Source organism: Onychostruthus taczanowskii, unplaced genomic scaffold (genome assembly GCF_017590055.1).
Source record: "Onychostruthus taczanowskii isolate IOZ18803 unplaced genomic scaffold, ASM1759005v1 scaffold77, whole genome shotgun sequence".
Taxonomy (NCBI): domain Eukaryota; kingdom Metazoa; phylum Chordata; class Aves; order Passeriformes; family Passeridae; genus Onychostruthus; species Onychostruthus taczanowskii.
Window position 1 is genome coordinate 4690725 of NW_024505561.1, and position 17589 is coordinate 4708313.

General features: G+C 39.4%; 1 protein-coding gene across 2 annotated transcripts in view; it reads left to right on the forward strand.

Moving 5' to 3' along the window:
- Positions 1 to 32: 32 nt before the first annotated feature.
- The window catches only part of PCCA (propionyl-CoA carboxylase subunit alpha), a 269931-nt gene continuing 252374 nt past the window's right edge, over positions 33 to 17589 (forward strand). The window contains exons 1-5 of one of the 2 annotated variants that reach the window (XM_041423355.1): positions 87 to 157; positions 457 to 469; positions 7841 to 7918; positions 11027 to 11074; positions 11164 to 11232. In XM_041423355.1, coding sequence (XP_041279289.1) covers positions 108 to 157; positions 457 to 469; positions 7841 to 7918; positions 11027 to 11074; positions 11164 to 11232 — 258 coding nt within the window. In that variant the 5' untranslated portion in view covers positions 87 to 107. Of the gene's footprint in view, positions 162 to 456; positions 470 to 7840; positions 7919 to 11026; positions 11075 to 11163; positions 11233 to 17589 lie in introns of both variants that reach the window. The other variant, XM_041423356.1, reaches the window with a different exon arrangement.

Here is a 17589-nt window from a genome sequence, read left to right on the forward strand (position 1 = left end):
GCGCCCCTCCCCGCCCCCGGCGGGCGGGCGCGCGCCGGGATTGGCTGCGCGCGGCCCGGCCCCGGCGGCGCGGGTGAAAGGGCGGCCGGGCAGCGGCGGCCGCGGACATGGCGCTGGCTCCGCTCCTGTGCTGCGGCGGCCGGCGGGCGCGGCTGCCGGGGGTGAGCGTCGCCTTCGGGGCCCGCACGAGAGTGGCGGCGGCCTGGGGGCGCCGAGCTGCGGGTGGTGGAGGCTCTCCGGGGATGGGGTCGCCGGGCGGGGGCTGTTCCGTGTGCGGGAGGGCGGCGGTGGGGGGGGGATGGTGTCTCCCCCGAGGAGCTTCCCCGAGTGGCCGGCGGGGATTCCCGGCTGGGTGAGCGGCTTCGGGGTGCTCCGTGTGTGCTGGGCCGCGGCCCCGGGTGGGCGCCGGCAGCGGCCGTGCGGCCGGGGTGGTCGGCGAGTGCCGGCCGGGAGCAGGCGGCTGCCGGGGGCTGTGGAGCCTGGCTGCTGTGCCTGCGGGCTCCCTGCGCCCAAGAGGCCCTTCCTTGGTGTATCCCGTCGGCGTGTTGCCGTGATTTTTTTTTTTTTTTTAAATTTTCTGCTGGTAAGCCGGGTTATGTGATACTTTAGGATGGTGGAGTCAGCGTCCCCGGCGGTGTTCTTGGAAAGACTGGACGTGTCACTTAGTGCTGTGGTCTGGCTGACGTGATGGGCTTTGGCCATAGGTTTGGCTCGAGGATTTTTTCAGAGGTCTTTTTTGACCTGATTGATTCTGAGGTGCTGTGATTTCAGTTTCCTTCTGCCCTTTCCCTCTGTTAAACACACGCTTATGAAAACTCTGGGGTAGAGGGTCGTTTTGTGCTATTTTTAGTTGTAAAATGTTGGCTAACAGAGAAAGGAGTTATCTTACCCCCCCATTCCCCCCACCTCCCCCTTTACCCCAGATACTTATGGTGCTTTCAGCTGTTACTTACAGCTTTACTGTGGTTTTCTCTTTTTCTTGCTTTTCATGAAAAGGCAATAAACTCGTTACAGAGCCATACCAATGTTTTTGATGAAGACCTGAAATTATCTAGAAAACCTTATTGTGTAGCCTGTGGAGTAACTTCACTGAGGCACCTGCTGTGTTTTCATCTCTGTTATTTCTGCAGAGTATATTAAGTGAAAGATACTATTTTATATAAGAACAAACAGCATTTGCACATTGCGTTGTGTAACAGTTGAATGACACTGCAGTTAGTTTCTTTATGGGAAAAGTCGTGTAACACCTAATTGTTTACTGTGGAAAGAATTTACAGTTGGTTTTTGTTGTTTTTTTTTTTTTTTCCTGAAAAGGAAAATTTGTGTAGCGTTCCAGTGGAGAAGAATGCAATGAACTACAGAAAATGTTTTGCTCAGTGCACCCCTGAGTGTGTGGGATGGGCTTCTCTCCAGGAATGTTGCCTCATAGCAATACTGTAAGGAACTCCTCACCTGTTTCTAGGAATCATGTAAAACAGGTGGTTTCTGTGGGCAGGGAATTTTGAAAAGGGATTAAATAGGAAAACAGCATGTGTTTTACCCAAGTATCTTTCCTTAGGAAATATATATATATTAAACCTGTTTTCCTGTGAAGGTGTATGTAAGAGAAGCTTTTTGAAAACCAAAGTTGTTTAACTGGAGATGATTTCACATTAACAGAGGGCCCATCCTGTTTGACATCTTTGTTTTTGGTAGCCATGAGGATGTGGAAGGCTTCTGCTCTTCCTGCTAAGTAGCTCTAAGACTGATGTCAGTTCTTTGGAGCCTGTAAAAGGCCTACTTTGTTTCCTTCTCTCTGGCATCTCAAGGGTCTTGTCTGACAGCACCAGTGCATGCAGTATTGAAAATGTTGCATTAGTGGCACGTCTGTAAAACGAAATGTTTTTATAGTTACTTAATAGCACTCATGAGTTATATCACTGAAGTGATTTCTAGCCCTGAAGGTCACCATCAAGACAACAGTATATTGGGAAACTGCTAATAAAATGAATTTGCATGGAAATTGCTTTCATATATTCTTTTATGTTTTGCTAACACAGGCAAATAATAAACTTACATCTTCAAATTTGACTGTGCTCAGAACTCAACAATTTTTGAAAGGGTGGGAATCAGTAAAGGACCTGAGAATGGTGCAGAAACACTGAGCTGGGGATTTGACTCTTCACTCTGTTTCTAATGTAGTGCCTGTCTCTTCTGTTTAGATTTTATGCAGAATGGGTTCTGCTTAGAATGTAACCAAATATAAGTGCTTTGCACTTCTGGAGCTGTGAGAAAACCTGGCGTTGAAAGAAGGCTGTAATTAGAGAATGAGAGTGAGACATGGCTTTTGATATTTCAGTCATGAAACTTTTGAGAGAGCTGCTGGACTGTTTAAAATAATGTAAAATGAAGTGATAGATAATGTACATCATGACTTCAAGATTAAGCTGCTGATATTGATTTTATCAGTGTAGATAAGTTTTCTAATAATTGAATTAAATATATGGAAAGTTTCTCTGCCAGCTGTGCACCCAACATTTTTAAGTCATGGAAGTTATCTGTACAGTGGGGGCTCCTTGCTCTCTTCTCTGATGTTATTTTTAGCATGCTGTTATTCCAGGGAAATATTTTCACCCTTGTTCATAAGTGCAGAAGTATCAGGCTGATGGGATAGCAAGGCTGGATATCATTTGCCTTTAGGGAAGGGAGGTCAAATGATGGCCAATTTGGATGGAGATGAATGTAGCCACAAACTTCTGGAGTTTAGTGATTGTTTCTAGTATGTAAACTACAGATTTTAGTACTGGCAAGCACTCTTCAAATGTAATTCCGGTAGAGATTTCTGGTTCCAGGAGTAGCTTTTTGGAATTTGTAGGCAAGGTATGCTGTGCTATGTACTGTGGGCAAAAAGTACAACAAAAAGTTTTGAAAGGAAAAAATTGAGTTCATTAAAGTCTACCTTGGGTAAAAAATGTTACTCTTGTTGTGAAACACTTTGTTTTAATTTAGTCTGTCCCCAGCTTGCATAGATTGTTACAGTACTGTGATCTGTTTCACAGTGCCAGCCACCCTCACTACACCTCTTAGGGCTGCTGCCATTAGAAACTGTTCCAACTTTCTGCAGCTGCTAGGTCTTGATCACAGGCTGCTCCTGCCACCCTCCAACTTGTGCCAGCACTACTGCATGGATATCTAGGATAAGCTAGACTGAAATCTGGCTGAGAATACTTTTTTCCCACTCCTTGTGAGTAGCTTCTCAGCTGGTTGTATTCCCATGCCTGGTTCACTATACAAACTTTAGGGACTGGCACAGGGGAGAAGCTACCTGCATATAGGAATGATTGAGATTAAAAAAATAGCCTTAGGTGGATGAGTGTTTCCTTGTTTGTAGTTTGTAGGCTGTGTTGGCCAATATGAAAGAGCTTTCCTGTTCTTAGAATCGTGGGTGTTTGTCAGTCTGGTCAGAGAGAAGGAACTGTGAAGTGCAGTGTGCATTACAGAACCTTGCACCACAGCTGTGTTTGCAGATGGCTTCAGGAGAATCTGCTTGCAGTTACAAGGGCTTGGCTGTTCAGCACTCTGAGCATACAAAGGAAGGGAAAGTGCTTCCTTAGAGAAAAGACATATAGAAGTGTTATGTTTCCCTTCCCGTTTACGAGACTTGTACAGTATTGTTTTACAAAGCTGTGTTTTCAGCCTTATAGATGAAAAGCCTTTCAGTCATGTGGAGGTGTCTGCTTCCTATGTGCTTTATACCTACCCCATGAGCAGAGTTCCACACACAGGAAATTATGTTGTCAGATGAGTTGAAATAAAGATTTGGGAACAGTTGCTGTGTAATCAAAACATGAAAAAAGAAATAATAATTGCAGTTAGTTTTATAACTACTCTGGAATACTGATGGCTAATACTAGATACACCACAAAGATAAAGGGGTTGTCCTTATGATACCTTACATCTGAGTCTCTGAAAGTGTAGGGGCTAAAATCTTAGGAGAGGTAGAAGAATTTGTATAGTGAAAAGAAATGTGCTAGTCTGGCTGTTACTATTGGGTATTGCTTACTGTATTTTCTTGTAATGCTAAAATACACATTCCTTCCCATACTAGACTTCTTACAGCAAATATTGATATATGATGCTTTTCCTGCCTGAAATCTGGAACTCTGTTTCAACACTGAGACCTTCTTCTGCCTATAAAGCTCAGTATCAATGGGTTATTTACAAGCTGACCAGCATGGCAGGGAGATTTCCTTCCTCCATGAGGGCATGTAGACCTTTAAAAACACTCATATAAGCCATATCTAAATAATAAGTTAATTTTCTGTTTTGCTGTTGTATGCTGTGTCCTTAAACCACCTCAGGAGGTTTCCTGGGGTTGGGTGCCCAAGAGGAGGCAGCTTATCTGTGAGGTCTCAAAGTGACAGTGTGCAGTGGGCACACTATTCTACAAGGTACTCTGTAGTTTGATTTTTTTTTTTAATGTGAAGTTATTTTATAACTATTACAGCTGTTGTAGATCAGTTTGGCTATTTTGCAATTAATAATAGACAAAGCAGGATGCTTTTCTAAAATACACCACTGATACTATCCGTTTTCCAAAAATTTGCTAGACATGGGAAACTAAGCCAAATGCAGAAGTCCAGGATTGAGTTCTCATAAATGAATAGCCTGCATTCTTGGGCTTTCAAGAGTCAAAAGCTTTATCAAATGGAAGTAACAAATCATGACAAAAATAGTTTATACCAGATGACTACTGCCCTCTCCTAGTTTTACAAGGTACAAGGAAGACTTTAGGTCAAGCTGAGCTCTCTGGGCTGTGTTCTGAGAAAATGTCTGTGTAAGGTAGAATAGCTGGGGTATGTGTGGTTGGGGAGGCAGCCAATTAAGGATATAGCTTGAGAGTTAAATTGGCTTTGCTGGGTTGTTGGTTTGAGAGGTCTTTGGGGGTTTGATGTAGCTCTTAAAGAACCTACCTATGGCAGGAGCTTGGGAGCCTAGGGGTTGATGATGATACCTGCATAGCTGTAGGGTTGGGGATGGCAATTTAGTAACATTCCTTTGTGGCCTTAGATATGCATTATGTACAAAATGTTTGTTTATTTTAAAGTAATTATTCAATTGCTCATATTGACTAGGAGCAGACCTCTAAAGACATATTTCTTAAAGTGGATGCAAGCTCTTAAACCTTAGTGTATATTGCTGTAGATACATATAGAAACCCTTCTTTTAAAAACTGTGAACTAGAGTTGAGACTTCACATCTGAGTTGGGCAATATGCTTGATTTGTTTTAGGAAATTACCCCACAAGTACTCAATTCAGAGCTGAGCCTGGCTTTCTCAGTGATTTGCTTGTGTGTGTGAGAGGAGGCAGTTAAATTTTTAAACATAGGTGCATTATTAGGTTAGACTATTACAAGATTTTTATATGGAATCTGTCCAATTCTATAGTTTAATACCAGAGCTGAGTGTGGTTTAAAGTTTTTTTAATTGCTTGGTAATTTTATTCTTCATAAAAAGTTTTAACAGGGCCTTTTTTTTCCTTCCCCCCACCCCCTGCCCCGATGGCTAAGATTCTATAGTTTAATGCTAGCTAATTTCCCCCATCATAGCCTTTCCTTCCAGTTTCCTCTATATAGCTCTTCTGGCATCTCACAGGCACCCAAAACTAGTTTTGTATGAAAGGTATTTACAAGAAAGTTCAGAAGCTTTTCTAATTGCAAGTATTTAGATTAGCCCCGCTGACCCTTAACAAGCACTTTCTCCAGTGAATAACATTAACTTGGTGGAGAGTTTGTGTGTGTCCTGTGTGACTTTCTTTAGACTATTTGTGGTCTCTCAAGCACTTCTGTTAATTGTTTCCGAGGAGGGGGACTCAATCTGCTTAACCATGTGTGCTCTGGAGCAGGAGAGTGTACTCTGCTGCTTCTCTAGGTATCCTTCCTCTGCCCTCTGCCTATATTTGGATCACAGTACAGTCACTGTAGGTGTAACAATTGTGCTGTAAACTTGGGATAATGATCAGCTGGCAGGTGTGATTGCAGCTTGCAGAATTCTGTCCTTTACTCCATCTCTTTAATGCCTAAAACAGATTGTACTGTTTTAGTACTCACTCAGATGAAGAATAATATACTCCTACAAACACCAAACCAAAAAAAACAAAGAAACCTTTAGCGGATTTGGTTCTAGCATATCAAATGACTTGTATTTCAGGTTGATTTGGATTTTATCTTTGAGGAACTTAAGTGAAAGAAATAAAAGAAGCAGAAACCCCCACCAAAACAAACAAACAAAACTGAATGGGAAACAACTCGGTGAAACAAAGTGGACTGGTTACTTTCCACTAACCATTTTTAGTTTCAGAAAAATTAAACCATGTGAATCATTCAGAAGAATTAAGCATAGGTGGATTACCTGGGAGCAGTGTATGCTATGTCTGCCACTAGCAACTGGCAACTAAACAGTTTGTGTAAGTATAGCAGCTTTCTGCTCATGCAGCTTGGTTGGAGCTGGCAAGAGATGATATGGCTCTAAGGCTTCCTTTACTTGTGTTGAAATATGTTTTTCTTTTATAACATTAAAAGATCAGCTGCATTACAAGTGTGATGGCCTTCTCAATCCTTGGCTGGTTTCTGCTTTCTGTGATGCTACATGAGACGTGTTTTCAAACTTAATCAGGCTAGAGGGCTGTATAGGGAGTGTTCACATTCCAGTTATTGACAGCCACTATTACCTCAAAATCAGTATGAGTTTACAGTAAACTTAAAATTTGATCAATTTTTGAACTGTCTTAAGTTCACTACCCTTGCAACGGAATTCTCTAATTAAGCTCTTTATGTGAACATATGCTTCCTTATTTTTTGATCTTTTTTCTGATGTAGTCCATATTTGTATCTTTTTTCCCCCAGTGTTTTCACAGGACAGCCTTTACTTTCTACTGCTTCCTCAGATTTCTGCAACTTTTGAAAGCAGTTCTTTAAGATGGAATTGACAGATTCTGAGTTCTGGCAGTTCCTGTCACTGCTGTTTTATGTTTCCTACTAGACAATATCTATTATTAAGGCTTTTTGTAGTATTTTTGTTTCCAAGTGGGTGATTAAGACTTTGCCAGAGCTGCCTGTATTGATGCATCTTTAATGTGGTATCATTTTATCTGTATGATTATTTTTGTTTATGGCTAACTGCCATTATGTTGTGAAGTGACTTGCTTAAGTAATACCCATCTAAATCTTCTTTTTTGATTAACTTACAAATCTATGATATAATCCATTGTGTTTTCTTTGAAATAGTGTGTGTATACTGCTTTTTCCTATGTTGTAAAAAAATGTCAAGCTATAGGAACTGTCTGCATAGAAGTCAGTTCACAGCAGAAGTCTAATGGAAAAAGACCTCATTTTCTCAGGAGCTGTCAGGAGCCTGGGATAGGGAAGACTGAGAGTTTAGCATCTAAAGTCTGTTCTACTTCTCCCTTATGTATGGGCCCAGTCTACTGCCTGCTGTATGCCCAACAGTTCTGCAGCAGTGAAGGCCTCTCCCCATCACCGTGGTGTACAGACATATGCATGCATGCTCTTTTGAGATTTTCTTGTAGGTATTTCTTAGAACAAGAAGGAAAGAAGATGGTATAGTAGAGAGTATATTATAAAAAAAGTTATACTTAAGCTAATGACCTCATATCTAGAGCTTCTGAATTTTTTCTGGTTACTGTTTGTGGGTGTTTGCTTGGGGAAGGGCAGTTTTCTATGAGCTTTAATCCACTTGGTGAAGGAATGAAAGACTATGTAAGTTTCCTTGATGTCAGTGTCTAAAATGTTTTTATGTAATGACATAGTGTAACAGGCTTAACTCCCTGTTTCTTCTGTAGTGGGAAACACTGTGTTCAAGATGGTGCCTTATAACTTCACATAAACTCTATTCATCTGTGTATGATCCAAATGAAAAGGTAAGTAGTATGGTGCATGTTTTCTTTTTGACATCTTACTGTAATACTGACATTTGGGTTTTTAAGCTGCCCTCTTCTTTTTGCTGCTACTAACAATGATAGTTCTCTTGGTATAACCTGTCACTGGTTTAATAGCATGTTTTTCTTTCTAAACCAAAAAAGAAGTTGCTTTTGCAGGATACTTGTCAAGCAAGATTGGATACTACTTTGAGTGTATCCCAAAAGGCTTAATAAATGATTGGGAACTTGGGAAAGTTACGTACTGGCCTGAACACGTTTTAATTATGAAACAACTGTTAATGTTTTTCATGGTGGGGGTGGTAATGGGCCTGTTAAAACACTCAGGAGCTAGACTAGCCAAAAGCTGTTTGTGGAAACAAAACTCTGTAGCAGTGGCAGCATGATTGGTAGATGACCTGACATGGGGGCAAGAACTTCAAACCTTGGAAAAAGATGGGCCTTTAAGGCCTGCAGAGAACAGCAAATCCTCATCTTGGGAGTTCTGCAGTAGTAATCTCAATTTACAGTTATGAGCCAAGAAAAGCTTTCCTTCTGGAAGATTGTCTTGGCGTGGCCTCTGAAGTAACACACTTGGAAAAATAATGTGACTGAAGGTACACTAATATCCAAAGGCAAGGATGCCAACAATTCAGGACTGATAGGCTTGTCCTTATACACCAGTGTAAAAGCAATTAACTAGAAGTGAAACAATATTAGGAAATGGGGGAAAACCAGTGTGTACCTTGAACTGTAGCATTACAGGTTTTTTTCAGAAGATTTATTTTTCTTAAGGTTCTTGCTTAAGTAAGGTCCCCTTGCTTTTCTAAATGCATAATTATTTTTAGGTCATTATATTTAGAGTACTTGGTTTCTCTCAACTGGGAGCTGTGTCATTTCAACCAGTGACTACTACAGACAGCAGAAGGGACAGTGAACAAAACAAACCAGAAAAACACTTAAACTGGCTTCGTAATGACAAGACTTTCATGTGACACCTTTTCAGCCTAATTAGTGGAAATGATATGAAAAAATGTTACTCTGAAGCAGTATAATTAAATTTTTTTGTTGTTGTGCTGGACTTGAGTCTAATCTCTGTCTTTAGACAGAGACTAGAATTGAGAAATTAAAATGAATGTTAGATATTCTTATCTTGATATTGAAAGTCTTGCACTGCAACCATAGCTGATTAATAAAATAGCTTTTATGTACCAAGAGCTAGGTTGATGGTGAACTTGAGTCATGGCACTTTTCAGTACCAGGTATTTGGGAGTATTTTTTAAATTCTTCCTAAAGACTGTATGCCTAAAAATCTTTAGGTACCTAGAATGCTGAAATTTAGATTCAGGAACAGTGTATGATCATGTTGATAACCTTTTTAGACCAGATCACCATCTAAAAACTCTTCAAAAAATTTGCTAGCCCCTGTGGTGTTCTTAAAGTATTTGTACCTCTGATAATTGAGCTTGCTTAAGATCTGTCTGAGTCAGATGTGCCTATGCACTGGGCAGTGGTATTCAGCAGATCTGGCTGAATTTACTGTATAAGCTTGCTGCAGCTCTCACCTGGAGGGGTTTCTTATCACTTAATTTCTGTATGGTGCTATCACATGGTAGTATTTTTAAACTGGTCATGTGATGTCAGCTTAGCCCTGACTTTGAAAAAGTAAATTTGGTCAAGGGCACCTTGAGTTTCTCTGGAGTGTAGAGCAAATAATGTGTTCTAGTCTGTCAATAGCAGTTCCTATTGGGGTTTTGCAGTGTTCCTTCTCTCCTCTGGCACCTGTCTTCTCCTTAAATTAGCTAATGACTGTGAGGCTAGTAAATGATTTATTGTTGTGGTGGCAATACCTCCTCTTCCCCTGGTCCTTATGAAAACGAGCTGTTTGGTGTAGTGGAGGAAGGATAGCTGTCAAATGTCTTTGGGTATCGTTTGGGAAACTTGATGTGGTAAGACTGCAGACTGCCCCTGAAGGAGACAGTCCTGCTGGTTCCCTGTTGTATGTTTTTCATTTGGAGCATGGGAGGTATAGTAGGAATGTTCCAATTACTGTTTTAAATTTGTGATGTGTCCTGGAGCTGCATCCCTATGGTCTGGGGGTGTGCAAAGCAGTGGAGGGGTGTGTGTGTGTCACCCAAGACAGTCCCTTTCAGTGGCAGTCTGTATTTATAAGCGAGCAGGTGCAGCTCCAAAGTGCACCTGTGTTTAGTAGCAAGGCCCCTGACAGCAATAAGCCTCACTCCCAGCAATGAGACTTTTATGCTGTGCTGCTCTGGCACTCTTTTCGTGATGGGGAAGGGTGTTAGGCTTATTGACTTCCAACAGCTTGCTATCCCCTCCCACAGGCATGATATAGAAGTGTTGAAGGTACATTTGCAACATTAGTGCATTCCAATGTGAAAGGTGACAGTGATTTTCAGATGAGTAGTAAGTTTGATTTGCTATTCTGTTGCATTGCAGATGCTACTTAATATTTAGTGTGTAACAATGTCCTGGTGGCCCTGCAGGATTTTGTCAGGTTCTTCAGGTGAGGCTCAGATAGGAGACGGGGCAAGGCTGGTGCAACTCAGCAGGTATGTCTGTTCAGGGTCAAACTGTTGGTCTTTTATCCTCCATGACCTAGGCATGGTGGAGCCTCTCTTCCTTATGATTGGAATACCTTTTAAAGGGCTCTCATAATTGATGAGAATTGTGTTCCAGGTCATCTATACTGGTAATCGATAGTGACCATTGTACCTGCCAGGTACCAGCATGTATCAGTGCTGCTTCCAGGCAACATAAAACTGACTGCACCTCTTCTCTGGGTTTGACTGACTCCTAGAGTTGCTGTAGGGTTCTAGTTGGCAAAGAGATCAAGGAATGTTGGTGTGAATAGTCAAAGCCTTTTACTTCTGAACCTGTGTGTGTGCTAGGTAGATCTAGTATAACATGCTGTTTGTTATATCATTTAAATTAGGAGAACTCTTTTAGAAGTAGGTGATATCAGAATTATAAGCTCATGGATAAACCATTGTTTTAGTGGAAGTGGAGGAGAAAAGAATGCGTGTTTCTGAAGGGAGAAAAACTTGTATTGTTTGTTTCTCAATACTCTTATTGTTCTTTTCCCTTCAGACTTTTGAAAAACTGCTTATTGCCAACAGAGGAGAGATTGCATGCCGAGTAAGTATGTAACATTTTCATTTTTTTAATATTTAATTCTAAAAGTATTGGTATTTAAATATTGGTAATTGTCACTTCTTGTGTGGTAGGTTATCAAAACGTGTAAGAAGATGGGGATTAAAACAGTTGCCATACACAGTGATGTCGACGCCAATGCTGTGAGTACTACTTAATTCAAGTGGTAGATGAGGTTTTAGTAATTCAGCAAGACTTGCTGCTGTTATGCAGTCTTATTGATTATTGTTGTAGGCATGTTGGCAATTCTGAGGTATCTTTGTATATGTCCTTTTCCTCTATGTTCTTGAAGTGAGTGGAGATAGCAAGGTGGAGGATGGATTGGATAAGTATTTAGCATGTTTTTTCTGTGAACTCTTCTGTGTTTGTGTAAATGCTACCTTTCTCTTTGTGTAGATTAAGCTAGATACATATGCACACAGGTAGGTGTGGGCAACAAGTGTGAGAGCAGCAGTGAAACCTAAATTTTGTTTTGCTAATATGCACAAAAAGGCAATGAAGAGTGGATCCTAGAAGAAGGTATAGAGCATAGTATAAATTTTTCCTGTGTCTGGTAAATCTTTTTCATTACTTTGCACTTTCCAGAGAAATGTCCCCTTGTACCAGGTATGCTATACAGGCTTGATGGAGCTGTTCCATTCGATGAAGCTATTGATGTGCCTCCAGTATTCAGCAGCATAGCAGAAAGGTGGTAAAATGGCTTTTTAGACAAGTAAGGTACCTGTACTGCCCATTTTCAAGTTTTGTAGTCTCTTCAGTATCATTCATGGCAACAATAACAGGATAATTTCTTGTGTGGTGTAACAGCAAGTGTGGTCATACTTGGATATTATTGTTGATTAGAGTGAGCACAGTATTATTCCTTGCCTGCAAGAACTGCTACAGGAGAAATGACCATGGGTACCCCCATGTCCCAGGAGAGTTTGTTCAAATCTGAGGGGAGTTATACCCCTGTATTACGATTTAATAAAAAGTCACTCAGGCAAGCTACCAGAAAAAAAGTATTTTATGCAGTACAGGACTGTACAATGACCTAGGCAATGACCATGTGAATATAGGTGGTGAGTTACTCAACATTAGAAACACAGACATGGTTCATGAAATCTGAAAGTAGTTACAACTTAGGTGTTTTCAGAGTTAAATGAAAGATGGGAGCTGTTGGGAGTTTTGGACTTTGACATAGCTGTTGTCTGAGTCCCTTTGTGGTTCTATTACTGCATGACCAACTCAGCTCGTATGAATAGGCTGTAGATGGAGCAAGGGACTGAAATGGGTCTTTCTGAAATACTCTGCTGATGGGTTTTTATGCCATGTATTTCTTTCTTTGAGGTGAATGGCAAGTACACTTGGTCTGGATTTCAACTGGTAGCCATTACTGATAATGCAGTAGCTTGTGGATGCTCAATGGGCTGTGAAATGAATTCTTAATGGGTGGATGTCAGACATCATGATAAATGCTAATTCTTCTGGAAGCCAAGGGTTATGTGAATATGAATACAAACTACTCTGTATGATCTATGATTCCTGTAGTAAAACTGAAGCATGCTGATGGGTACTTGAATTCCATCTTATGTATATAGTATCTGCTGTTAGGATAAATGGATTCACTGTTTAGCAGTACTGCATAGCCTTTTGACTGGCCTGAATTCTTCCTGAAAATAGACTTAGAAAGCTGTTTAAAAAAACCCCACATGTTCTTTCACCAGTCCGTAATAGACTTGAGAAAATGAATTGGTGTTCTCTCCAGTGTGTCTGTTGATTGTATGGAATCAGCTATGAACTGGAGACTGACAAGATCTGAAAGCAGTAAGTAAAAACCAAGATTGAAGAACATAATAAGAGTAAGAATGGCATGAAAAAGTAGAACTCATGACCTTAGGGGGAAGGGTGTACAAATAGCGCATTACAAAAAAGATATTGAAAATGTCTATGCTGCTTTGATCTACAGTGCTGTCTTAGCTTTAAAATACAAATAGGGTCTTTAATTTGTAATAGTTTGCAAGAGAAAAAAAATCCAAGCTGGTATCTCAGAAATCCATTAATATGCTCATGGTAGCTCATAAAGATAACATTGTGTTAGAGGGGATGCTGCCATTTTGAGTTTATGGACAAGAGATGAGGCTCTAACAAATGCTGTAAGGGTGATGTAGTGTCTGCTTAGCTCTCTGGAGCCTTACCTAAAGACTGACCAAACTTATCTGTATGAGGTTAAGCATTAGCTGTGTGCATTGGAGAAGCTCCAGGTATTTAAAGGAAAATGAGAGGAAGGCTACTTGAAAAACTATTCAATGTACTTAAGGTAGTGGTATGAAGTCTAAGCTAGTTTTTTGGGTCTAATTGTACATGCTGTTTATGTCTACCATAGATGCTTCAGTCACTGCCTTGTGTGCTTGCACTGGGAAAGAGTTTACTTAATGTTGTCTCTTCTAATGACTTGGGGTACTTATAGTTTTTCATTATGGGAATGACCTGGCCCATTGCAGTGATGTGTGTGATTGCCATTTTGAATGACCTTGATAGATGAGTCCGCAGGCCAAATTCTTTTACTTAGAATAAAGTTGCCAACAATAGTTGTCCATAATTCTGCCCAATGTTTCATCAACAGCATCCTTAGCAGTCATAGCAAAATGTCAAATGTTTTGAAGTCATACTCAGGAGGCTGATACAACCTGCCAAAGGAACCTCTGTCCTCATGGAATGAGGAAAAATGTGTTTGCTTAGTGATGGGATGCTGCAAGAGAGTTGTTAGTATTCTTTTGAGTTTGTGCTTGACAGGATATCTCACTCCTTCATTACTTCTATTGTAAAAGCAATGAGTATGATAGGCAGCTACCCTGATAATGATGGTTATTGAACCAAAGACAGAAATAGCTGTAAAGACATGCAGTTGAACTAGGTGCCCATCCTATGCCCATCCTAACACTGTTTGTCTTGGCTGAAAACAGTGGGACTGGGTTTTAAGTAGCCAAAGTAGGTAGGGATATCTTACAAAAATAGTTTTCTATTAACATGTTTAGAAGTAGCACTAGGTACAGTAGATAAATTTTATGTTTAGAACTTGGAGTAACCTTTGAGATGTAGTTAGAACCCATTATTACATTACTTGTCATCTGTATTGCTTCTCACTGAAAAGCAGGTAGCCTGATACTCTTTATGAATTAATTGTAACCAATATAACTGTAAAAGGAGGGCAGTGCAGTCAGTCTGTTACTGACTCTCTGGTTTTGTCATACTGTTTGAAAACACAACTGAAATTGAACAAAAGCGAAGTTCCTTCAGCATGCTCACTAAATATTTAAGGTGACAAAGAAAACAGATATCACAAGGTATTTAGCAATTCAGGTTCTTCAGTGATAGATTCTAATTTATTCCTTATCTAGTGGTATGCATAAATGATTCAAGCAGGCATTTTCACTAATGTTTGTATAGAAATTGTATACATAGTCTTAATATAATGCTCTTTGAATGAAAGTACTACAAGACTTGTGAGTTATCTTATCCTAGAGCTTTATTTTAGATTTCTTTTGGTTGAATATTTGACTTTTTTTTTCTTTAACTTTTCAGATTACTGAAATCCTTGTGGAATTTACAGTGCTGAATAGAGGTGGTGGGAATAAACAAAATGCATATAAGCTTTCATGAAACAGCTTTTTCTTGTTCTTCACACTTAGTTTCTGTCGAGCACCATGGCAAATGTCTTGAGTATGCTGTTAGAGCATATCAATCTGGACATACTTGCCATTAATAGATAAAACTAGTAACTAGACTATAAGAGCACAAAGGAATTTTCATTTCAAGGAATTTAAACTTTGGTGTTATGAGGAGGAAGCAGAGAGGGCTGTTATAAACTGGGAATGTGGCAAAAATGGAACAACCTGATGAGAACTAAATAAAGCTTACCTGAAGAGGGAGAATACAAAGAACAAAATACACTGTTTTGTGCTATTAATTTTTAAAAAGACCAAAGATCTGAAGGATTTTTATATGTTAATATTGCTATGGTGACAGGAAAGAAAATGTTAACAAAACTTAAAAGGAGATAGATGATTTTAGAGACCTTTGGATGCTTCTGTATTAATGCAAATTTACATCTAGCTGGAAATGGTATTAAATGGGATTGAATTGCATTTAGTTTTGTGGAGGTAGGAGGGTGTGTGAACTGGTGGGAAAAACAGCCTAACAAAATGGCTGCTGAGACCCCCATAGAGCATTACAGTTGCTTATGTGGTATTGAATAAAATACATCATAATGGATGCTTTTGAAAATGGATGTTCTTGAAAATAGTGGCTAATACTCTTTGATTGCATCTGTTATTTTGGGGAAAGCAGAGAAAAAAAAGTTGTATACTGTTCAAAATGCTGAGTTTTGTTGGTTTTTTTAACTTCAGTGTTCAGCTTTCAAAACACTGATTCTTTACACTTGAATAGGTAAAGTGAGGAAGGACCAGTGATATTCAGTTTTTTTTTTAAGTTAAAACATCTGGTGGAATTATTTTTGATATGAGAAAACAAGCAAAGAAGTTTCGTCTGAGCAAGAGTAATCATATGTACTTTTCCCCCTGAACTGATTGGAATAGAGGGTTAAGATGAAAGAGCCTCCTCAACCATAAATGTAACACTGATGGTGCAAACATTGTCAAGGAAAGCTAGAGAACTATTGTAATGCCTAACATAATCAGCTAAAAGTATGATAAATGAAGAACAAGCTTTCACTAATTGGATCTGAACAAAAGAAGGTATAGCATAAAGCAGTGAATGAGATATAATTTTACTTGGCATTTTTTAACACAGCAGGGATTCTATAGCCATATGAAGCAATGAACTATAAATGACTGAAAAAATCCCATGGGAAAGTAATGTAAACTACTAAAACTTAACAGAGTAGTGAGAAGTGAGTTATACTTCTTTCATATAAGGTTTTTCCTATCAGTCACTTAAGACTTCAGGTGTTGTATTAAACTGCCTGTTCTAAATCTTGTTCTGCCACATAATATAAAATGAAAAATACTACAAATGCTTTTATTGATGTGAAAGTAATTGCAGAGAATTGAGCTATTCTCCAGAAAGTGTAGTCTTTTGAGTGACAGAAAATGAAAAAAAAAATTAACTAGAAATGGAAGATCTATATTCCTTTCCTAACTTTTTTTTTTAAAGGCTTGGAGTCTGAGACAGTATTTCAGAATGAGGCTGGGGAAAAATTTGGTTTAGGGAAGCTGCAAAGCTGATAAGGGTTATAAGTTTCTATACCATGTCTTTATTGAGCTGAATGAATTTGAGTAAGATGAGGTTTTTTTTCTGAAACAATATAAACTGAGAATTTTGCTGAAGACTTCTCTATAGCTTAATGGGATGCTGTCAGTTTGTTTTGTTCTTAAGAAGTTCAGCTGGCAAAAATAAGTATTGGAGGGCAATTTCGCATTTTAGTTTTACATTAAAAAATAGTTACTTTGTAAAGTGAATGTTTATCTAAAACTGAGGAGTTTTATTTACTTGTAACTAACTTAGAGGTTTTAACATTTGTCCAAACTTTCATTTACTTTTTTTTTTTAGTTGTTTTGTCTTCTAAGATGTGCAAAGCTTTCTTCCATCATCTTCTACAAAACTAGAAATTCAGTCATTTTGATAGCTCATTGTCTCTCAATGGCATTTCAGGGATTTGTACTCAAAAAAACTTAAGAGTTGTTTTGAGTACCTATATGAAAATGAAACTAATACTTTAATGTCTTTTTGAAATACGTGATTCTTGAGCTGTTGTCCAGAGTGTATAGAGTGGACTCTGCCTCCCTGTACTGTCAGAGAAATTCACTCTTCCTGTGTAGTGTTTGCAAAGTGTGCGGAACAGGAGTGGGCCAGAACAGTTACTGTTCTGCTCTTCCTTCAGTGTATTTGCCTTTTGTTTCAAAAGCAAGACAGCATGTTCATTTCTTCATGAGAGGGGGGATGGAGATGATGTTGCTATCCTGTCCCCATGCTTTATTGAGTGAACTCCTGGACACTTTTGTAAAGCATGAGAAATGCAGGTGGTGATAATCCCATAAAGGGAAATACCTCTGTGGAAGGAATGTGCTTTTGGTCAGAATTGTAACTTACTTGCCAGTAATTTGCTTTTTTTTTAAAAGTTTATCATTGCTTTGAAACTGAGTAGGTTGTTGGAGAAAGTAATTAATTTTTCATTGGCTATAGTGAAAATGCAGGCTTGATCTGCAATTTTAAGTTGGAGGGGCTCATCAGAGCTCTAGAATCCTAAAGTTTCAGCCTTTGAGTGTGTTTTCATCAGTGATAGGATGATGTGAAATGCATATATGACCTCTGAAATGAATCAGACTGCTGTTGCATTGTTTGACGGTTAAGCTGAAATGTCAATTTTGTTGGATTCTTGTTGAAATTCTGCCATTAAGAAGCAGAGGAAGGATGTAGAATAGGATACTTTAAGCATCACAGTGCAGCCCAACTGGGGACATTGCCTTGGAGGTGGAAAGTATATGTGTAAAGAAGGAATT